We start from the raw sequence: 24750 nt of genomic DNA on the forward strand, positions 1-24750 counted from the left end.
ACCCGACCCCGGATAAGCGGAAGAAAATGGATGGATGGATGGATGAGGTTTTTGAAACAATTCAATACCAAAAAAAAGGTGAGTGTTTTTCTTAACCACTTGTGCAGTTTTTACAGACACAAATGGAAATATAAAAATGTGAATTTTGCAAAACAGATCCTCTTTAAGGTGTGCTTATTTATGCAAGTGTGCTAGCTTTACTTTTTTTATTTCCTCGCCCTAAAAGGCTTTGGTTTGCTTTTTTACTGGAGTCGTACTGACTGTAGGTCAGAATAAATGTGTTTCTTTTCTTTCACACCTCAGAAACCTGCCATCTTTCCAGGGCTGTGCAGACGTTTCATATCCTCTGCATCTGGTTAATAAACACAGCACTGAGTATCTGAGACACAGCATTGTTGTTTTATTCAGGAAAAAAAAAATAACTCGGGTAGCACTCATTGTTTGAGGAGTGCTGACTTTTCTTGTTACTGTAGCAGCCAGCAGATACATTTTTCTGGTTAGAATCGGCATCAGTGCAGAAAAAGTTGCAGTGGTGCATTCCTGAGAAACAAACAAACAAACCAAAAAAAAAGAAACCTATACAATCTCGGCTGCCTCAGTGGAGCAACTGAAGCGGAAAGGAGAACAGAAGATTTTAAGCTGAAGCCTTCAAACGTTCAGTCCCATTTTATCTACGGCCTGTAAAGAGTGAAGCTAATGTTTATGGACAGCTGCTGCTGATGGAGGCGTTAGTGTCTTTAGCCCGGAAACTGATAAAAACGTTGCACGCTGAGGGAAGTGTGTGGCACACACCTGCACAATGGAGATGTGCGACTAGAATGAGAAGTCTAAACAGGGCTGTGGGAGGACATGGAAGTGTAGCGCGAGGTCAGTGGAGGGGGAAGAGGGAGCGGCGTGATTGGCAAAGTGAAAATAGGAAAGGATCAGGTTGTCTGACGGCTAATGGAAGCTGTGTGAGAAAGGTCGGCTAATAAAACGAAGCAAGGCTCCCGCAATTAGGTTGATTTTAAAGATCACTCAGAGCAAATTGAGAGAACAAGAAGTGAAATGGTAGTTAATTTACCTGTCCCAGGATGGGGCCCAGCGGGGGGCCGGGAGCCGCCTGTCCTGACCTCACGATGGCCCGGATTACATTGCCTGTGTCCACTTTCTTCACCGCCTTCACCGCCTTGGAGATCTTTGACATCCTGGTCTGTTTGGAAAACCTCAAATCTGCCTCACAGTCAACAAAGAATCCATCCACTAGAAACACAGAAAAACGAAGGAGAAAAAAACAAATTAGTCTTCTAAGCGTACACGATTGCAACAAATCATTCACAAGGCTGCCTCATTAAAACATCATACACTCAAGTCAATATGAATACCCACAGGCAGAGCCAGAGCTTTTCTACTCTGCGTCAGGCGAGTAATTAAAAAAATCTTTGCCTTCGATTGTCAAAGAAAAAGCAGCTTTCCTGGAGCTGTTCGCAGTGCAGATCAGCCACTGAGGGAGAAACTCGCTACCTTTAACTACAGAGAAGGTAGAAAGAAAGTACACCTTTCTGTGGATATACCAAGACTTTATTCTAAAATTACCTTTAAAGACACAGAACAGATTCCATGCTGTCACTAGTTATCAAATAAAAATTAAATGAAGTATAGAAAAGGCATTTGTTTAAGATGGAAAGTAGAACCCAGGTGCTGCTAATTAAGTAGCGGTAAGAGTTTTAGCACCATGCCAAGATGAAAAGACGTCAGCAATGATCTTCAAAAGAGGGTAAACCAAGGTTTGTTTGTTTTACACACAAAAAATTCAAAATTATTTTTTGGTCAACGACTGGCTAAGGAATGCCGTCACTGGTTGAGTCACTAGAGGCAATCCCGCCGTTTGTAAAAACTTGCAACAGTGACTGAACATATTTAGAGCTTCAGGGAAAATGGAGAAACTAAAATCAACACCAGGGTCCGACGTCGATGCAGAGACGAGAAACGAGAAAATATTCAAACTGCTTCCCAAAGAAGAGCAAAGGGATGACAAGAGAAGCTTAAAAATCTGAAAAATGAATTACTAATGGCTAGAAACCAAACTGGTCATTAACAACTGGCTAAACTGGTCATTAACAACTGGTTAAACTGGTTGGTTAAAACCAACTGGCTCTTCATTCAGCCAGCTTGAAAAGCGATACTTATAAGTAAAAATACTCCTAAAAGTAAAGGTTTCCATTAAATGTAATCAGTTACTACCAAACTCATCCCATCGTTGGTGAGCGTATTTTGAACAACTTGGATAGCCTGAAAGTTTCTGTTTTCCATTTTTAGTTTGACCGCTGAACTGCAGAGTGTCCTCCGTCTCAGCAGGTCAAGAATCAAGGCCAGGTAAATGGAGCAGAGGCTCAGTCCTTCACATGGACAGAAAGACAAGTCGGCTTTTCCTCCACCTTAAAGTGCATTTGTGAAATTGGGAGTCAATTAGCAGAGAGAAGGGAACGGCCTGAACTTAGAGCCTTTCTCTGGGGAGACAGAGGACATAAAAGCAGACGTATAATCTGCCAAAGGAATAAAAAGTGACACCGCTACACAGCCGTAAAAAACGGACAGGAAGAAGAAGAGGAAAGAAAGATCAATGGCTGGAGTCAGGGGAAAGATACAAGTTTTAAACCAGCTTTGAGTTTCAGGGGAACCATGCATTCAATAAAATAAGTGCTTGAGAGCGGACAGGAGGTCCGGCAATGATTCATCGTCGGCAACAGAGGGTATCCAATTAGATCAACAGAAGAGACACGACCATAAAGCTGTACGGCGCCTCGAACGGCTCTGAAGCTACAAACACGGATAAGCTACTCCGAAGAAAAGACGTGATTTTATCTGAACTGATGATTATCGGGCAGCCATTAAGGTGCAGCCACCATGAGGCAATATTTGTAAGGGCATTAAGGTTGGCGCTGGTTCTGCAGAGAGAGAGAGAGAGAGTCCCAAATAAAACCCATTTAGTCTGGATTCTCTGAATAACAATCTCAACGTGACGCACACACTGCTGCTTTCCCAAGGTCAATTTCACGCTACTCACCTCATGTGTTCAGCTGTTGCACTGTGGAGAAATTACGTGAGAGTTGGGTCCATTTTGCGGAGCCCAATTGCATTAAATCTGAAGTTAGAAAGGCCACTTTTGCAATCAAATACAAAGAAAACTCAATAAATCTTACAGAAACCGCAGCTAGAAGGTGAAATTAAAGGCTTTTAAACTGAAAATGGGCCGTTCAGGGATGAATCTTAACAAGATTTTTGAGGCTGAAAAACAGTTCGGACTGACATCAAATGCTCATTATAATTTCAATTTAGAGAAAGAATACCACTTCTGCGAGGAGGGGAAGCGACAGAGTCATGCTTTAATGCACCGAATCTCCAATCTCTGTTGGAGTATGAATAATAAAACCGCAGTTCCTTTTTCAACAAAACCAAATCACTCATCACATGCCGCCGAAGAAGAATTGACCTACATAAGGCGTCAAAACGGCACTCGCTGAGCGTTTCGCCCAGCTAAATTTATATTAGAGGCAGAGCAGGCAACAGGAGCAGCGAGTGTGGCTGAATGCTGCACGATGAAGGGCTCGGTCAGAGCTGAGTTAATGCTCTGCAGCGAGTAATCAAATCAAAGCTGCGCTAATGTGGAGGAACAGACGCATTTCTGGGCCCCTCTTTAGGCGTTTCATGCTAACAGCATCAGCATTAACACGGAGAACACAGGAAGAGTAATTAGTTTGAGATTCGGAGAGCGCCACTGGAAAGCAATTTGTTAACGCACAACGTCTGATTAATACCCCGAACCGCAGGGAGGGGCTGGGATTCAAGGTCTGCCTGGAAAAGTCTGAAAAAGTCTGGAAAAACAAACAATGAAAGAGGAAAAATTATTTTATTTCTAGACCTACTTCATTATCCTGTTGGTTAAATGTTGGAGCCATCCAACCGCGTGCCCAGCCATCCAACCGTCTACCCAACCATCCATCCAACCGTCTGCTGGATAGACATCCAACCGTCTACCCAGCCATCCAACAGTCTGCCCGCCCATCCAACCGTCTACCCAACCATCCATCCAACTGCCTGCCCAGCCATCCAACCGTCTGCCCAACCACCCAACAGTCTGTCTCTACATCCATTATTGTCATCCATCCATCCATCCATCCATCCATCCATCCATCCATCCATCCATCCATCCATCCATCCATCCATCCATCCATCCATCCATCCATCCANCCATCCATCCATCCATCCATCCATCCATCCATCCATCCATCCATCCATCCATCCATCCATCCATCCATCCATCCATCCATCCATCCATCCATCCAATCAAATTTTATTTGTTAGCCACATTTCAGCAGTAAGGCATTTCAAAGTGCGTTACATCATTAAACATAAAAACACAGATTCATGCAACATTGAATCAACATTCAAAAACATTAAACTTCCTGCCGAATCAAAGTTCTCATCAAAAAAAAGGGGAGGGACTCCAACCCACACCCTTTTTCAGTCAGTCAGTCCGTCCGCCCGTCCGTCTGTCCTGTACTTTTTTACAGTTTCCATCAATTCAAACCTTTATTTCTATCAACAGCTAAATTTGGATTTCTGGAATGTTAGCCTGTAAAAATCTGGACTTTGATCATCAAAAGTTTCAATTTAATTTTAAAATACTAACTCTGAACTACGAATCCAACATTTCAGAGAGAATGTGTGACTTCTCAGACTCCGCCAAAGCCTGTCTGTAAACCATCACTGGTGTGACAAAAAGATCTGTGACAGAGGTAAACATGTCAGTAAAACGTCAGCACTGAGGTAAGAAACGAAAGAAATCCCAGCTGTCACGGAGAATGTGCAGGTTTGCAGAAACCATCTACGCTTCACATGCAGAATCACGTCACATTTTATCACCTGAGCCTCAGAAACGTCTGAAGGTTGCCACAGAACAGGCAGCCGACGCCGTCGTGTCGCAGCAGCATAATTAAAACTGAGTGCATCTCAAGGATAAAGCAGACATTGACCGAAGAAATTAATCTGTTTGCAATAAAGACGGCATGCTTTATTGCACCGGGAAAGCCCACTGCTGCTTGCTGTTCAAGCTATTAGCTTCACTTTGTTCCTAATTAGTGAGGAAAGTCGAACTGCAGCCACCATCAGTGACGCCTCTAAATCTTTTATTTAAAAGTCAAGGTTGCAGATATTGAACCTCAATAAAATGTCATTTTTGAAAAATGAACAAATTGGTCTTTGAGACTTCTCTCTGGTTTGAAAGTCCCAGACTGCGCTCAATATAAATGACACTGGTATTATATCAGCCTTGGGGAAATTAAGTCTTCTCCTCTCTCTATCTTTCATATCTTTTTGCTGCAGTCTGATGAAATAAAAGCCGAATAGTAATTAAGTTTCTCAGTGGGATCAGCCTTTGTACCTGCAACAACGGGAAACCGGTTCAATGACCTCTGTTACGCCTCTGTGTTGCTGCTAAATTTAAATGCAAAAAAGGGGGAAAATATGACGTCCAGATCATGTTCAGCCAGTTAATGTAAAATTAAAGTTTAGGTAAGCTTTATTTTATCTGTAAATGTTGGTAAACTTAACTCTATATGCCAACAGAGCACTCTTGAATCATTACTGGTAAAGATGTTAAAAACCTTAAATTTTCAGTACATTTATTGAGTAAAGAACAAAAAGAATATGTTTTATTATTTGTAATACACTTAACCCTGTCACAACTATTGGTAACCTTTACAATAAACAAGTCAAGCATTTTTATTTACTTTACACCTTGCTTAATTTGATTAAAGGTTTTGAGGATCTTTTAAGTAGCAGTCCATGACTTTCTGTCTCTGTAATGTAGGACAAGACAGGCAATCTTCTTTTAAACGTCATACAAAATGGGAAAGACAGGCAAACAAGCTGTATATTTATCTGGAAAAATTCATTTTAATCAATTACTGCTGTAACAAAAGTGTTTGGAGGAGGGCAGATAAGTGAAAAGGATCATATTAAATTAAAATATTCAAAGTCTATGGTTAGAAATCTCCAGCGAAATAATCCACAATCCAAAAGGATTTTTCTGTCTAATAAGGTAAAAATGCAGTTAGCCTACTTGGAATAGGCAGCTTTGATTTTTTTGGCAGTGGTTAGGAGCTACGATAAACACCTTAAACACATGGATAGGTACGGTAGAGGATCTGTAGTGCTGTGGTCCCATTTCTGTGAACAACATGCTTCAGATACAAGCAGATTTTACATAAAAATCAGATAGCCTCTGCTTAAAAATGGAAAACTAGTTGTCAAAATAATGATCCAAAACATGCAGCCATACAGCAGTCTCCAGTCAAAATAATAAATATTCAATACAACCGATATTTGAAAAATGAATCATTTAAACATACTTTAACACGTCAAAATCAATGCAATTTCTCAAATTGCTCTCAGTGTCTCCATGACTAGTTGCTGATAGAAGATTTAGTCTTTTCCAACATGATGAGAGAAGCCATAAAAAGAACATTTGCAACTTTATTTTAGCTGAAAAAGCAAACACAAAACGTTGTTCAAGCTACTTCCTGAGTCAGACAACGGATGCAACATGTTAGCTGTGCTAATGCTACAAGCTAATAGCACTAGTTTGACACAAATGGGCCGTTCCAGTGAAATTTAAATTAACATTGGAAAATGTTAATCACCTGGCGGCTCAGTAGGCTTCTTAATGGAAAGCAAACCAGTGCAACTTATGCTGCTGTTGTAGTTAAAAATAAAATATCATGTAAAATTATTGCACAGAGCTGCTGAGAAGAACATCACAGCCACCGTAAGAAAAAAATCCATGTTTTCTTTGAAACTCAATTCATCTTATTTTTACCCCTCAATAGTTAAAAGATTAGCAGATATAATAAAATAAAATGATTGCTAATCTGACTCAAAGGTCCAAACATCCATAAAAGGAAATTAGAACCAAATAAAAAATATTCTTTAATGTTCCACAGTGGGAAAATTCAGCTGCAGCAACTTCAAGGTAAATTTATTTTCTTTCAAATTTCATGCAGCCCTGTTGTACAATTATTAAAATTATTCAACAATAACTTGTATTTTAAATGTTGTAAACTGTTTTGCCAAACAAGATTAAATTATATATATATTTATAAATAAGATGAAAGCATTGATAGCAGCTGTACCAGTAAGTGTGCAGCACATTAATTTATATTAAAATATATATTGCAGAGCATTAATTTTTTTGTCGTCTCAATATAAATTACAGGTTGGCTTTTTCTGTTTGTAATTATACGACTGCAGTAAAAAATTTTCATCATGTGGAGGGAAGCTGTATGCATCTGAAATAAAAATCTGTGTCATTTCCGTCCCAAACCAGCCTTCCCCACTAAAATTCAGCCTGTGCTTGCCAGGTTTTAGTGCTAACATTAGCATTTATTTTATGTTGTGTCAGAGAAGGGGCCAGAAGAAGTCAGCACACTTACAGCCCTCATTTGACTGTTTTATATATGCTAATTTCTCTGGTGAACCGACTTCAAACCGTCCACAGAATGGATCCGAAAAGCTTTATCAAAAAAATCTTCTCCATGAAATGTGCAATTTAGAATAAAAGTTCAATCTCACACCAGAATAAACGTGTTAACTGCTGGTCTATTAATAATTTCAGCTCCTTGCTTTCCAACTACATACCCATAAAAAAGTAAATTCCCCTATATCATATATTTTAGGTGCTACATTTTCAAGCCAGGAGATGAATAAGGCAGCGAGAGAACAAGGAATCCCATTCAGATTTCCAATATTTCTGGTAAATAGGAGCAATGACAAAGAAGAATAACCGGTAACACTTTATTTGAAGGGCTGTGCATAAAACTAACATGATACCTGAACATGAAGAGTCTTCATGAATGCTTATGACTGTCGTCATGAGGTGTAATTTGGTGAATAACGACACTTTAACTGCAAAGTTGACACATTTAATGCAGGTTTTAGTGCAAATGTGTCATTATTTAATAAAATGATTGGAAAACTGACCCAAAGGTACAACGTGCCATTATTTATCAAATAGTGACACTTTTAATTGACTTTTAATGCAAGTTTTAGTGCAACTTTGCATTAAAAGTTATTATTTACCAAATGACACTTCATGACAAGAATCGTGAACATTTATAAAGACTCCTTCATGTTTATAACAGGTGTTATGTCATTTTATGACAGTGTTATGCACACCTTTCCAATAAAGTGTTACTAAATAATCTGATTAACTCTAATAAAGAACAACATTGTGTCAGATTAAAAGTATCTGGTGAAAATAACCTTTCAGCAGGTTTTAATAAAGTAGGTAAAATAACTTGAAAGTATTTATATATTTCTAAACTAAAAAATCATGGTTAATATGAAAAGCAAACATTTGAAATGCTCTTTAAAGTTGGAGAACTTTTGTTCATTTGACTTTAAGAACTTTATGCATGGATTCACAGGGGTTTGCTAAAATATTTTCATAGTTTGCTTAGTTATTTTCTTTATGTAAACTTAAATAATATAGGTTAGTAATTATTCATTTGTTCTTCTTTTAGGTTTGTTTAAAGGTTTTTGCCGGCTTTTGGGCCAGCTGTAAAAGAAATGACACACTGGTAAATAAATGGAGGATAAACTGGTTCTTTGAATACAGTTGACAAAAAAAAATCCCCTTTCCAAGTGGAGAAACTGCACAAATTAAAGGAGAACTTGACAAACGTGATTTAGTTAAACTGACATTTCTGAATTAAGAAATTAATATTTTTCATTGCAATATTCCACTTTTAAATTGTGTTTTTATTTGATGTAAGAGAAAAATCATCATATTTAGCCAAAAGAAAGACTTGAAAACGTCCGTCTGTGTAAATTATCTATTTAATGTGCCTCACTTAATAAATTATGTATCTGCAATGAAGAAACTTTTCAATAATATTCTAATTTACTGAATACTTTTGCATGTCATGCATTAGAAATCCATCATAAGAGAAAATATGATGCATTTCTCAAAGCATAGTGACGAGCACAGCTGCTGCCAGTGACACGTCAAAATTTCCTAAAACTGTTTTTAAAATCATTGATATGATGCAAGTCAGACTCAGGGCTGCAAACTCTCTAATAACCATTTCCATCCTATTGAGCTCATCAAAATGCAACCAGAAATAATTTAAACTGTCTTGATCCATTCCTTCTGACAGAACTGGTGAACAGAATCGGGATTTTAGGCTCCTTGCACAAAGCTTTTCACATTTACCCACAAAGTTTTTTCAATAATAGGATCAGGACTTTATGACATTAAAACAATGACATGCTTCCTTCCCCTGTGTGATTAATGTTGTTATCCATTTAGAGAACCAATTAGTGTTAAAGGTAAACCTCTTTATAAAGTATTCAAACATTGCACACACAAATGAAAAATGAGAAATGAGAAACATTCCCATTTGTTTTATCTTCATTAGGACACCAGTCACAAAAAGAAGTGTGATTTTTATCACTAAGCTGGACGCAGTAACTGCATTTTATTATATTTTCAAATAAAGGTGATATATTCTTTTAAGTAGTAAGAATTGGTCTGTTGGATACACAAAGCATATTTTGTACAAAATCATTCTTAGATAATGAGATTTCAGTCTTCTCACTTCTACTTATTTTGAGCAGGTTTAGGGTCTCCTGTCACTTTAAATCCAGATAACCTGCTGCTGGCCACGCCCCTTAATTCACCGTTTACACTCGCACGTGAAAATGGCTGCAAAGGGACGCGCAATCATGCAACCATACATCTCTGAAAAGCAGAAATAGCTTGATTGATTGATTGATTGATTGATTGATTGATTGATTGATTGATTGATTGATTGATTGATTGATTGATTGATTGATTGATTAGACTTATTATCAGTGGTGGATAAAGTACTCAAAAAATGTACTTAAGTAAAAGTACAAATACACAGACAAAAATAAACTCAAGTAAAAGTACCACATTAACATTTTACTTAAGTAAAAGTAAAAAAGTACTGGCTTTTAAAAATACTTAATTATTAAAAGTAAAAGTACTTGCTGAATGCATTATCTAATCGCTAATAGCTTAGCTAAGCTATTAGCTTTTCCTTCCAAGTGACGATAAAAGTTGGACAAAGTCCCCACTGTCTGTGAAAGCGAAGCGCTGCTGATGTTACATGTCTCCATATCCTATGATTTATGCAGCGTTATTATATTACTGACGATTAGACAGACATCTTCTCCTGCTCAGAGGAAACCACTGCGCATGTCTGGAGCTCCGCGTGCAAGTATAAGTGGAGGGGATGGGTGACAACAGAAATGCGACTTGGATGTAACGAGTAAGGCGACGGTTTTGTAGAAATGTAGTGAAGTAGAAAGTACAGATACTTACTGTAAAATGTAGTGGAGTAAAAGTAGAAAGTACCCATTATTAAATCTACTTAAGTAAAGTACAGATACACGAAAATTGTACTTAAGTACTTCCCACCACTGCTTATTATCGACTTAGACATAAAAAAGAACAAAGACAGGATACACAACAACACATAAAAACTCGTAAAAGTTTTGCATACCAGTGTTTCCACGTAGTGACCTGACAGAATCATATGAAAAAATGTCAATAATTCTCTAAAGCGTCCAACAAGAATTCAGCAAGTGGTTCCTGGACGGCAAGTCAACAACAGAAAATCTTCTCGCAGCAGCTATTTTACAGCACATACAGACGTAAAACCAGCAGACCAAACATTCTGGAGATCAGCCTATCGTTGCTAGGTAACGGGCTGGGCTTTTCTGAGGTTGCTAGGTAACGGCTGTTCCCTGCTGATTCATACTGTTACATTTCGGAGTTTTTTTGAAACAACTAATTTTTCACACACCAGAAAACTTTAGCTTATTGCCTAAAACAGGCTGGGTGATCAGATTGTTTTTAGAAGCAGCTGAATCCCAAATGGAAGTAAAAAGAACATGCAAAATTATTAATTAATTTAATTTCCTTTTGGGATTAATTAAAGTATTTATTTTTATTTTAATTTGAAAATGTGAATTTTGCATAATTGTACTTTTAGATACTTTTTTTGAAAAAGATATAAGTAGCAAAGCTAACAATCCGGACAATACAGACAGTGTTGAGGGGTTTTAAACATTTACAGTGACGACAAATCAGAATTTTTATCATACCACGAAAATCATCGCAATAAATAATAAACGATACGATAATGCCCTCCTCTACTGTCTTTCCAGCTTCAGCCAGAATAATCACCAAGTTTGCTGTGGTTTTGATGCACATCTTGTATCAAAACATGTTCATCCTTTAGGCGCAGAACCCATCAGCTTCCTGAATGGTTTGAAGGCTGGACAGATGAAAATGGCACTTCCAGCTACATAAACACTGTAAGACTTAGGGAGCCATTTTGTATAAAAAACAACAACAATAGTTTGCTCAACGTGCGACATCACTGTCTCAGATGTCTTGCTGGCAGTAAACCTTCCTCCTACTCCCCGTCTCCTCTTGCCTTTCTAAGGATTTGTTTGCTTTTCACTGTTTGTTATTTTATGTAAAGAGTTCCTCTGTGAATAAACACAGCTCCTACTGTCAGTCTTGTAAACATCTCCTCTTTACATATTCCAGCGATGCATTGGCTTTTCTTTTTCTTTTGGAAATTTTAAGCCATTTTTGCAGAGCTGAAGAATGAAGCCTCTGATTGGTCACAGGTCACTCGACTTGTGACCAGTCTGTTGAGACTGAGGGTGAAAAAGTCTCTTTGAATTGCAGCTTACTTGCATCATCCACAATGAAAAGGTTTGCATTAACTTCGGAAAATATGCAACAAAGTGCATTTCCAGTAAACCTATTACAAACCGTCTATTTTAAGTGATTCTGTGTTTTGAGGTTAACTGCAGATTGCACACGTAAGACGAGTTGGATGCTGCTGAGGCATCCTGCTGCTGGTTATGTGACACGCAGAATATTCAGTTCATAATTATGAAATAATGCAACACACCTGGCTACTCCTGTCCCATCTGCAATGCCAAAACAGACGACCAAAGCAAAGTGATTCATAACACAAATTGCTGCAACATTAATGCTTGCAGATTGGCTCATCACCACTTATCTTATGCAGAGACATTTTTGCAAAACTAAGAAAAACTAAAGATGCAGGAGAACATTCAGGCAGATTGGATATCTGAGTAGTAATGTTAAACTCATTTTCATTTTGAGCCACATCAAGATCATAAATGTCCTCAAATGGACAATTATGGCCAAAACTACCCATTAACAAACTGTTATAATATCTCTGCATTCGATTTGCACTTCCTCAGATTAAATAATATTTAACAGATTTTCACACTGATGTCATTTAGCCTACAAACCTAAAAGTAGGGGTGGGCATTTATTGTATCGTTCAGGCGCGGAGCTATGGGGGAGGCTGGGGGGGCGGCTGTCCCCCGGCCCGGGCGGGTGCCCATGGTGGCCCGGGACTGGAGGTGCCAGGGAGGGAGGAATGGTTTCAAGTCGCTTTAACGTCTGATTATAGACAGAGAAAGAGCGCCCTCGCCTGTTCAGAAAGGTGTATGTAATGTAAAAGTTACTGTCCCTCAATGGAATATATAGTAGTCAGTCCCAGTGACTGTTTGACTCACGGTTTAGCCAATGTGCTTCCTGGATAAAAATGAAACGAGAAACGTGGCCCAAACCGATCCCCCCACCCCCAAGTTTCCAGCAGCGCAGGTGATACACGTGAGAGGCCCGGTCATTGGCCCCGCCCCCCGGCCCAACGCTGACTTATTCCGCTAGTGGTATCGTTTATCATTTATTGTGAAAAATTTCACATTGTGATAAGAATTTTGATTTGTTGTTTTGATGAATTTCAGTAAATGATGTTAAATCGGGGGGCGGAAAAATGACAGTATTACAGGAAGTCTTAGTTTTACCATTTTCTTCTATAAATATAAGTAAATTCACAAATGCATTTACTGTTTTTCAAGAACAATATTTGTGTTTGTGGTGCTAATAATGCTATGCAGTCAGTCATTTACCTAAAATAGTAGAAAAATATATTTTTTAATCATAATTTTTATTATCACAAAACTACCACAAAATATCGCAGTAAAATTCTAAGTCCATTTCGCCCAACCTTAACTAAGAGCCATGTTTGCTTTCAATGCAGCAAAATAAAACTTGTTATATAATTTTAGAAAAAAAAGTTACATTTTTTGTACCTAAGAAAATTTGTTCTCATTTTTAAAGAACACCAATTTATTTTTTATTTTTAGGTTTTAAAATAAAGAAAAACATGAGACTTTTGCAGTAAATAAGATGGATATAGTGCCTTCTGTGAGATTGTGAAATTTATGGAAAAATGTTTAAAATGTAACAACTTATTGACAAAAAATAAATAGATCATAGTGTCTTAGAGATATACCTAGTTCCTTTCAATTTATTCATGTATTCACTCCTAATTATTCACAATTTCTTTGTACAACAGCTCATCTCTGCACACCACAAGCAAGTCACTTTTATATACCGGCTATAAATATGCAAATTTCCATTTCAATCTAAGCTCTACTTCCAGTACAAACCATTCGCTGTTTACAGAGGTGAGCGACTTGAAGTTCTTGGGATCCTGTATGTTTTAGACGTGTCCCTGCTCCAATACACCTGCCTCAGATACTTTAATTATCTCCTCTGCTTGTCACCAAGTTCTGCAGGAGGAAGCTAATGACCCGTTCCAGGAAGTCAGGTGTGATCAAGCAGGGAAACCAGAACTACAGTAATTTATTTACTGTTCTAGACACTGCTCAAGCTACATGTTATTTGATGTGCAGTGAAACAATTTCCCTCACGTTTCCAAAATAATACAGGAATATCTCAGTTTCCAGGGTTAGCTGGTATTCCCATGCGGCATGTTTCCACACCAGACGGCTCAAATCCCATAAAAAGCCTGAATGGTTCCCCGTCTAGCCTTTAAATACCCAGATCTCTATCTGATCAGGCGAAATAATGTCCTGAAGAACATACATAAAACCCACTCTGCGTAAATAATTCAACACTTGGCTGCCATGGTTACACAATGCAAAGCCTACGGCATGGTTTCTTGAAACTAAAAAGCTGCCTTTGATGCACAACCAAGAGCTCAACAGGTTTAGACAAAATAGGTTTTGTCAGCCAAGAAGCTGCGTCATGATTCATCATTTGGAGTTTATTTTACAGAGAAAATTCTGAATCAAATGTTTAATAGATTAAGTGATACTGAAATCTGACCAGAGAAGTAATATTTGATCAAGCATTGAGTTTTCTGTTATATTTAAGCCTTCTTGAGCCTAGCCGCACATTCCAGCGTCAACAGAGCAGCTTTCAGTGCTTCTGCCTGTTGACGTTAATATGCTGTTTCAGTGTTAATATCATTTTCAGGGATGTCATCAGGAAACGAATCAGTGAAAGGACGAGGTGTTTTACAGATGATTTAATTCGAAGCTGTGAACATATATCGCTGCGGGGCAGGTTGTGTTTGGCGCAAGTCTCAATGATCCAGCCAAGTGAAAAAGATCATGATGACACTGCAAACGTGACACACCTCGCATAATGTTTCTTTACAGAATACTGGGAAAAAATCACAACTTAGGGTTTTAAATGATGCCTTCATGCCTGATAACACAGGAAACCTCCCTGAACCGTAATGCGGCAGAAAGCTGATCAGTGCATGTTGTTCATATATCTGAACCAAAGGCTCATATTTTCGGGTTGGCCTCCTTTCTGTTTTCTCGTTTTTGATTTCCTCTCCTACAATTCTGATAACATGATATCTGCAGTTACGATGATAATTCCCTGGCCTAATTAGAATGATTTAATTTGAAAGATTAGGTTTATTCTAGTGTGTCTCTACCTTGGTTTGCTCTGAGAAGCATGATTCATTACTTGATATCTGCTGTCCTGAGGGTGCAATTTTTGTCATCCGCTGATAGCGGCTGAAAAATTCTTATTCTGGTCTCGTAACTCGGTCTCAAAGGAAGAAGAAATGTTCTGTTTCCATCTCACTACACAGATAAAAACTTGCCAGTGTCCTTTTTAGGAAAACACGATTATTCGCTAAAAGGAAAAACAAATCCCTTCCTCTATATCGACTCTTGACGATCTGTAATCTTGTTTAACTTTTAGTTTGAAAGCCCATCTAGTAGTTGTTTTTCTGCCTTTAGATGTTAATTCACAAGCTGTACTTAGTAGGTATATAAAAATGAAAAAAAAAAAAAAACCTGACAAATAAAGATGAATGGTATGGTAAGGGTACGGCATAACAACATAAAGAGACTATAAATTCTAAGTGCAAAGTTATGTTTTTTCTAATTTCAAACAAAAAAACATTGAAAACATAAAAAAATAAAAATAATCCAGTTCAAATAAAGAAGTCAAAAACAATTTAAATATGCAAAACCTGATAGGACCATTTTTTTAATTTAAAAATGAACAAATTAGTCCCAAACCAGCAGACCAAAAGTCCTGGAGTTCAGTTTAGGTTGCTAGGCAACGGGCTGGGCTTTGCTAGGGTTGCTAGGTAACGGATAGGCTTCCCTGGGGTCACTAGGTGAGCCCAGGGAAGCCTATCCCTGAGCCTATCCCTGAGCTCAGCCACAAACCATTGTGGCACTGGTTTGTGTCACAAACCAGCACAAACCAGTGCTGGTTTGTGACATTATAATCTGGAAAGTTTTTGAAATTAGTAATTTTCCAGGCAACAAAAAACTTTAAGGGCATGGCATAAAATACAGAAATACTACAAATGCTGAGTTCAAGGCTTTACTTTCTCGTATTTCAAACAAAAAACAATGAAATAATAATTTTTTCATCAAGTTACTTGATTAAACATCAGAAGAAAAAAAAATCAATAGATTAACTTATTACTAAATTAAAACATAGTTGCAGCCCTAAACTTTTGCTGTATTCTCAGTAAAGTTTATATAAACTTAATGTCTGTACCAAAGTCTTGCTTGTCCAACACAATCTTAGATCAATAAAGCTGATTCTGATTCTGAGATGGGAGCTACATATTATTAGTAATCAATTAACCAGCTGTGTTAAAAATAGCTGGTTCATTGATTAAAAAGAGGCAAATATTCTGGACTCTAATCGTTGGGTGAGCCATAAAAGATGCTCAATATAAGTTCAAGAATTATGAATATCCAGTCAAAGCTGATTCTCTGTTCCAACACATCAGTATTCATCCCACCAAACTTCTGCACTGGAGTTTTTATCGATTACTGAAAGCCAAGTGCTAAAGGCCAGTCAAATAATACAAAGAAGTCAAGAAGAGTCTGAATGATCCCTCCAGACCTGAAAAAGGGACTTGCTCAACTCGGTTAAACCGACATGTGAACCCGCAGGTCGCATCTCTCCCAGGCTCTTGGCTGAGCTACGGACTAAACGTTTCACTACTTCCTCAGTTTAAATTAATTTTATACCAGTCAGATGGTCTATCATCTCTCATTAGTTTTAAACAGAGAGAACAAGGAGAAGGCAGGAGCAACTGCTTCATATTAAATATTCAATGCGCTTTTAAAACATATATTTAGATTACTAATTTAAATTCATGTCTTACATTGAGATGATGAGCTTAGCGCGCAGACAAACATTTAATCACTGCCCTAAAACAGCAGGGTGACTGTAGGGAGCATCTGTTTGAGTTTACATGCAGAGCTGGTGGAGAAACAAAGTCAACATTATCTGAACCACAACTGGTTTAACACACATTAAGGCTGGGTCATATGGTTTAAAGATTACATATTATAATTCCTTGAACTGGTTAGGATAGGTCTATGGTCTCTCCAAACATGTTCGTTACATTTTTTTCACAAAATTATTCTTAGATAAGAGATTTTAGTCAAGCCAGTTGTGCCTAATTGAGCTGTTCTCTTATCTAAGAATGATTTCACAAAATCATTCTTAGATAAGAGATTTTAGTCAAGCCAGTTGTGCCTATTTGAGCTGTTTTAGGCGTCTTGCCACTTAAAATCCAAATCAGCTGCTGGCCAACGTTTACACTTGCACGTGAAAATGGCTGCAAACATATGCACAATTATGCAACCTTATATCTTTGAAAAGCAGAAGTAGAGCCTCCTGCACAACCAACAGGAATGCAGCAAGTGGTTTCTGGACGGTAAGTCAACAACAAAACACTTATCTTTTCCAGCAGCCATTGTGCTGCGCATACAGCGGTAAAACCAGCTGACCAAAAGTGCAGGAGCTCTGCTTGAGTTGCCAGGTAACGAGCTGGGCTTCACTGAGGTTGAGGTGCCTGCTGATTTTTGACATCACATTCCAGGTTTTTTTTTTAAACGGCTCATTTTTCAAACACAAAAATATTTTTGAACTTATTGCCAAAAAACAGCTCAGTATTTTTTGACAATAAGCCTGACCGTTGTATTTTGTCATGGAGTTGACCTGAATTCAAATTCCAAATTAAAGCGCACTTGTCAAACAAGATGGTGGGCGTTGGGAGTGCATTGGTAAAAAAAAAAACAGACAGATTTTCCAAAAATTAAATCTTTAAAAGCTAATTTTCTCAAGATTAATCAATCCAATCGATTTATCGCTGAGCTCCAACACACAGATATTGATCAGTCTTTGCTAGGGCTGAACAATAAATCAATAACATGTATCGTGTAATGATCTGGTAGCATCTCTCAACCTCTCATTGCAAAGTTGGTGGAATCAGCTAACTCACTCACTCGTTGGTTACCAAGCAACAACCTGTTGAGTAACTTGCACAGCAGCAGTTTTATGATTTGCCATTGTGACTCATAACTGCTTCAAAATAAACAATGGTGCGAAGTGAAAACTGTGGATTAAACAGGAAAGGTTTTATCCATAAGTGATAATCTAGTTTATTTCACATATTAAAAACAAAAACTAATCAACTACTGATATCGACTGAAATGAAAAGTTTATATCGTGATGCGTTTTCGGCCATATTGTCCAGCTCTCTGTGCCCTTTGCTCTGTGAGAGCAGTTCCTGCCCAAGCTTAAACATGAAGTGCCCTTCAGCAAAGTGCTAAGCCTCTTGATTTTCAGTCTCACAGATCAGGATGTCTGGCTCAGAGCCATTCAGACGCTGCCTCACCGAACGTTTCAATAAAATCTGCAAAACATTCATGCAAAAGGAGCATAAAGTCTTGAGTCCTTCCTCCTTCCTTTAAAAGTAGTCAGATGGTGTTGATCGATAATTCTTGAGGCGTTTTGAAGGTTTCTTTGGAGCTTTGATGCTTTTTCACCCCAGTATCTGGAACATTTACAGAGAAAATCTGTGTTTTCTGTTGTCTGTTAAGCCGCTCAACTCCGACCTATGAATCATGCATCTTTCAAATCCAGTGTTCAAGCGTCAGGATTTCTGATGCTTTTCAACTGCTGTACATGGATTTTGAAGGCTGACTCTTATTTTACCCTCAACCTGTTCACTTTGCTCCTTCAAAGAAGCTGTGATCACGAAGTCAGGGTCTGCTAGACGGGTTTGACTGAAAGGATTGAAAAACTTCAGGAGGAAGTCTGGAGAATTATTGGTCAAGACATTTAAAACATTACAGTGAAGCAGAATAATAACGCATTCTGAAAAAAAAACTTAATTATTTCTTGTTTTTCTTACAAAAAAAATGCTGATGTGCACACTAGGGAGTCCAAGTACAACTCAAGAAATTAGAATATCACTGACAACTTAATTTATTTTACTAATTGAATTCAAAAATGACGAGTGAATAAATAAACCAATATATTTTTTAGAATTTATTTCTGTTTATCTTGATGATTGCAGCTTACAGCTAATGAAAACCCAATGTAATGTCTCAGAAAAATTTTATACAGCCTCCAAACATAAAAAAAAAGCATTTTTACACAGAAATGTTATGGATCACATAATAATGGGGAAGTTTTGAAAGTCACTGACACCAGAAACAGAGAGAGCTGTATGTACGTATATGAACGGAAGAATGAGTGGAAGGAAGAAACTCTGCACAAGCAACATGGATTACTGTAACCTGGAGAGGACAGCGTTAGATAAAAGCAAAACTTTCATGGAAAGTTGAATGGAAGGAAGAAGTGTGGCAGGAAAAGGTGCAGAAGTAGCAGGAATAACTGCAGCCTTCAGAGGATTGACAAGCAAAATCAGGTACCGAGTGCATAGAAAAAGTTTTTAAAAGCTTGAATTTTCAGTTTTGATTCTCTGTAAGCCATAATCATCAAAATTACAAAAAGCAGCCTTGAAATATTTCACTGTGTATAACAAATCTATAAATAAGTTTTAATTTCTACAATATTCATATTTTGTATCTGTAGCTGAGATACACCTACTGACTAATTAGTTTGATAAAAGTCATTTTGTAAAGTTAATGAGAAAATGAAGATAGAATTACTATTTGACATTAATGAGCAAACACTAATAACTCAAAAATAGTCAAAATAAACAGACACTTTATTGCTGCCGATTGTGAAGATCCATATGAAAAAAGTCAAGTTTGCAATCACATTTTAAGATGTTTCTCTTCCCTTTTTATAGATTCACATTAGTTGAGCAAATCTTTCCAATAGCTAGACAATAATCTACATATTTTATTAATTTAACCAATACCTTAACCATTACTGCAATAAATTGTAATACATGAGCTGCTTAAACCTGAACATGATCCTTTTAATCTCTTTGTTTTCCTGGAGCAACAGCACAAAGATGCAGGGAAAACTGCAAAACATTAGCTTACATAACATGAGGTTAAAAAATAAATACAGAAACAACTTTCAGCTCCATTGCTGATAAGACATTTGCTTCAGCTCAGCAATCCAGAGATCATTAGAGAAAATATTTGTCAACACAAGACTTAAAGTTTTAAACTCATTCTTTAATCCTGAGTTTTTGTACCGACAGCTGCAGGCTTTTTCCTTTTAATTTTTAAGCAGCAACTTTTCTGTTTTATTTAAAGAGCAGATATATAGGATCCTGGTAGAAATAGCAATGAATTCTGTTTGATTATAAACAGCAGGTGCATGGCTGATTATGTCTGACATAAGTTACACCCCCAAAGACACATATCAGCGCGCCGTGTCATGTGGCGTGCAGAAGCTCGCTGCACTTTTTTTGCAAGAACTTGCAGACTCCACTGAGTCCAGTTTCAGCAGAACTGAAACCGACTGTCCCGTTAGCTCCAACAAAACAGTGTCACACTGGTGTTACAGGGCACAAAAAAATCAAAAGCTGAGCTCTGGAAAAACATTTCCAGCCTTTCAGTGACAACTGGAGGAGGACAAGAAGAGATGGAAGAGTTGGACCTTCGGATTTAAAGAAATAATTGGAGCAATTGCACTGACAGGTGTCCAGTCAGGCGCTCCGGCTGAGCGATGCCGCTTCAGGCGCAGCGCTTACTGGAACTGCTGGTTCAGACAGACAATCTCTGCCAAGCACAGCAGCAACTTACATGTTCCTGCTGGAAACCTGCTCCAAGAAAATAATAAAGCCTGTTTTTATATAGTTTTACATTATTTTAATTAAATAAGAAATACTGTAAATGCTTATAAATGGAACAGTAAGACTAAAAACGTCTGAAGAAACGTAAAAGGGCTGCCAAAGTGTGTGTGTCAGCTGGAACCAGAGGTGGGCAGAGTACTCAAAAACTGTACTCAAGTAAGAGTAGCACTACTTCAATATAGTTTTACTCGAGTAAAAGTAAAAAGTAGCCATTCAAGAAATTACTCCAGTAAGAGTAGTAAAAGAGTATTTGATAAAAAGATTACTGAAGTACTAGGTAACTAATCATTTAATATTTAAAAAATACATCATCAGAAGGACCAATATTTTCAATCTAAAATAATGATGAAACTAACAAATTTTTGGTTAAAACAACTTTGTTCTTCATTCAGTGAAATTATTCATAGTGAGTAGAGCATCCAGAAATTTTACTCAAGTAAGAGTAGCAATATTTCTTAGTAAAATTACTCAAGTAAAACAGTACAACACAGTAAAAATACTCCTAAAAGTATTTTTTTCCACAAAAGTAATTCAAGTGAATGTAACTCAGTAAATGTAGCAAGTAATTAATACCCAACTCTGTTTGGAGTCCAGCGTACTGATGCTGAGATTTAGCAACAATGCTAATGTCAGCTTAAAAACAGTCGTTAGCATATGAGCTATTACTATAATGCAGACTTACAGAGAGGCTAATATTTCAGAAAGTAGCTAAAAGTCTCAACTGTAGACCAATCACCTTGTTTATAGCAGTTAGTCCCGCCCACTGACCTTAAAGGGCCAAACTAACAGATAAAATCAAGATCTCCTTCAACACAGAATGATTAAATAAACAAATACTGGAATGAATAAATATGCTTTTAATATTTAATGCAGATTTCCATGTTTAATTTTACAAATTATACACACATTCACATAATAATAATTTACTTATTAACTGTTAAATGTAATTCCAATTTTATTTCAATGACTAAATATTAGCATTAATTAAGCAACCTAATTATTTTGCCTGAATTGTGGCACTTTTGGCATTCCATATATATTTGTAGATCCATGCCATGCTGATATGTAACTGGTTGATCCATGCAGGACATTTACTGGAAATATTTTTTTTAAAAAGCAGCATGACCAAGTTATTAAATATTTTTATTTTAGGGACAGAGGTGCGGATGTCGTCCCCCCCGGTTGAAAAGGGGTGCGGGTTTTAATGTTTTTTAATGTTTTTAATCTTTATTTTTTATTTAATTTTTTTATTTCTTTTTTTTACTGTTTATTCAATGCTACATGACTCTGTGTTTCTGTTTTTAATGTTGTTAAGCACTTTGAAATACCTTTTTTGCTGAAATGTGCTATACAAATAAAATTTTATTGATTTAAAATATCAATAAAGCGGGTTTGTTTATTTAACATTAACACACTGTGAGAATCTCAAACCCGTCCCTGTAAGCTGCACCAAGTAACGATTACAGATGAGCTGGAAAGACAATGCGTGTTTCTGACATGTTGGCTGGAAACAAAGAGCAGGAGCCACGCGAAGCAAAACAATCACAGTTAATGCTTGTTGCACACCACAGAAAAATCCATCAAAGCAGACATATCTCACACACATTAATGTGTAAAACTAACATCACTTAGCTTTAAATGTAAACACTTCCTGCTGTTTTCCACTGTTTACACACAACTGGCATCCAGAAAAGATTTGAAGACTAATGGAAAGCTGCTATTTGGAGCTTTAAAAATCACTTCAAAGCAAAAATTCTGTACTTTCTGTCACTTTTTGAAGGATTTTTGAGAAAGAATCTGTACTAATAACTGTTTCTAGGTGCCTGAAGAAATAAAATGTTTTGTATTTGCCCTCAGAGTCGATCAAAATGTACAATTTCTATTACAGGCTGACTGATTTGTGCAGTTTGGACCCATGGTATCCTCTATAACAATTGAAGTTTCCCACTGTGATACGAAAAGCAGGAGATAAAAAAAAGAACACACTGTGCTTCCTGCAGTACAAACGCAACAAAAAATAAATTAAACAACCAAGACCAGCGTATTCCTAACCTACAGCAAAATAATAATAAAGCAAAATTACAAAAATAAAGTAATGGAAAAAGAAATTCAAAAATAATTCAAGAATAATGTTGCAATAACGTCAGTATTGTTTTACCAATAAGTAAATACTTTATCTGTTAACAAATCAGAATCTGATTATAATATTTACTGTGACATTATTTTGATAATACTACAGCTTTATTCTCATAATATTATTACTACAACATTATTCTGGTAATATTATGACTTTAGTCTTGATGTAGTATGACTTTAATCTAATAATATTTCAACTTTATTCTCATAATATTATAATTTTATTCTTAATACTTTATTCTCGTATCATTTTAACTTTATTCTCATATGAGTTATTCTCTTAAAATTGACTTTATTCCCGTAATGACTCATAATTTTGTATTGTATTTTCTGAATTTTATTTTATTTTTTTTATTTATTTTTCTTGTCCTGACACTAATACGTAATCATAGTTCTAACCCTATTCACTTCATATCTCTAAATCTAACTCTAATAAAGTACAATCCGCTGCATTAGTACCAGGCTTTGGTGCCATAAGGTGAGCGAATACACCAGAAGATATTCTAAAAACATAACATAAACAAGTAGAGACACACCTGTATCACTGCAGCTGGGTTCAGTCCAGGACTTTAGTTAAATAGTGACAACTTGCTACCCAAACACAACCTGCGTGTATTACTTCTGCTTCCCTGTCATCAAACCTCAGCGAGGCTCCTGGCTCCTCTGAATTACTTTTCTCCTCTCTTCTTTTGAATAACAGAGCAGAAACGCTGAGAACCACATGCACAACAACAGATCTGGAACCAATCTGTACAAAGCAACAAAGAGCAAGCATAAAAATTTACCAGCACAGAAATAGAATGCAAATGCAGAGGATTTTCTGATTTACACTGCAGACAAGCAGCTTCTTGTGTGTGTGTTTTTTTTTGGTTTTTTTGTTAGCTTTTATTTGGATGACGTGGCTACATTGGCTGCCAGTTTATTTTCTGGTACCCTAGAAAAAACATCCAAACCTCTGACTGTTGGCGCCAGGAATCAAGCTGAAAATAAATTAGACATTTTGCAGCTCTGTTATCGTCCAATTTAAACCAGGATGTTTCAGGCTTCAGGCCAGGATTCATAATTTGCATGGCATGAATGTTTCAAGAAGGAGCTAAATTCATTTTTATCACTTAAAGGAAAATTTTAAGATACATGAACAATAAAAAATGAAGGGGGAGAAATACACTGTCTAAATTTGAAGTTGCTGCTGGTTTTCTGGGGGGCTTATCCCCCCATGTTTATTGAATCATTATTCTTATTATGTATTCTGCCCACAAGAAACGACTTTCATTGTTTACTATCAAAGTTGTGCAACGAGACAATTATTGTATAGGATTTTTTTTAATGTTGCATTTTCAAATATTAGATTTTATGTTTTTATTAAAAATATTTACATTTGAAATAAGCATTTAACTGCTAGGAGATAAATTCAGTAGTATTTCATTATAAAATGAAAGTTTCTTGTTTTGACAAGATGTAAAACTCAACAAAGTTTATATCAAAAAAAGAAACACACCACGGAATATTTCAGAGTAGTCTAGAAGAAACAAGGGTGAGAAGATGGAGAGAGAGAGTCCCAAAATGGCGTTTCAGAAAGTAATAATCTCCCAGACTAACTTATTTTATGAGAAATGTTCTTCTCGCCGCTCGCCAGGCTAAAGCTAGCCGTGCGCCAATCGAGCTGAGTCGAGCGGAACCTTTGTATTCGCTCGTTTCTAGTACGCCCGAAAATCCGACGCACAACAGACGTTCGCCAATAACAGCAGTAGACAACAAAGCGTTTTTTCTTGGCTCACTGGAGTTAATTTATTCTTCAAAAAACGTTCTGGTCGGACGCTGGAAAAGACTACTGTTGTGTTAAAGTTGTGCTAACACAACAGTAAGCTATTTAACCGTAGCGAAGCTATTTAACCGTAAAATAGCATCTCAAAGCTAAACACGTTGCAGCAACACAGTCGTCCTCAACGGTTACGTCAACATTTCTAAAATAGTATCTTTTTAAAGACGTCACATGAATTACCAGAGGTTTCAGAAGCACCAATTTGATGGTAAACAACAGATATAATAAGACTTTTTTATTGAGCTCATTATGTCTATTTATTCAATAATTTAGCAGCAAAGTGGGCTTCTGAATTTAAAA

The 24750-nt window shown here is 37.0% G+C and overlaps 1 protein-coding gene across 2 annotated transcripts in view; it reads right to left on the reverse strand.

Annotated features, from left to right (window-relative positions):
* The window catches only part of mrpl11 (mitochondrial ribosomal protein L11), an 83740-nt gene that overhangs the window by 55071 nt on the left and 3919 nt on the right, over positions 1 to 24750 (reverse strand). Inside the window, exons 1-2 of one of the 2 annotated variants that reach the window (XM_008420795.2) lie at positions 10569 to 10724; positions 1064 to 1242 (exon numbers count right to left, since the gene is read on the reverse strand). In XM_008420795.2, coding sequence (XP_008419017.1) covers positions 1064 to 1186 — 123 coding nt within the window. In that variant the 5' untranslated portion in view covers positions 1187 to 1242; positions 10569 to 10724. Of the gene's footprint in view, positions 1 to 1063; positions 1243 to 10568; positions 10725 to 24750 lie in introns of those variants that run through there. The other variant, XM_008420794.2, reaches the window with a different exon arrangement.

Source organism: Poecilia reticulata, linkage group LG10 (assembly GCF_000633615.1).
Source record: "Poecilia reticulata strain Guanapo linkage group LG10, Guppy_female_1.0+MT, whole genome shotgun sequence".
NCBI classification, from domain to species: Eukaryota; Metazoa; Chordata; class Actinopteri; order Cyprinodontiformes; family Poeciliidae; genus Poecilia; species Poecilia reticulata.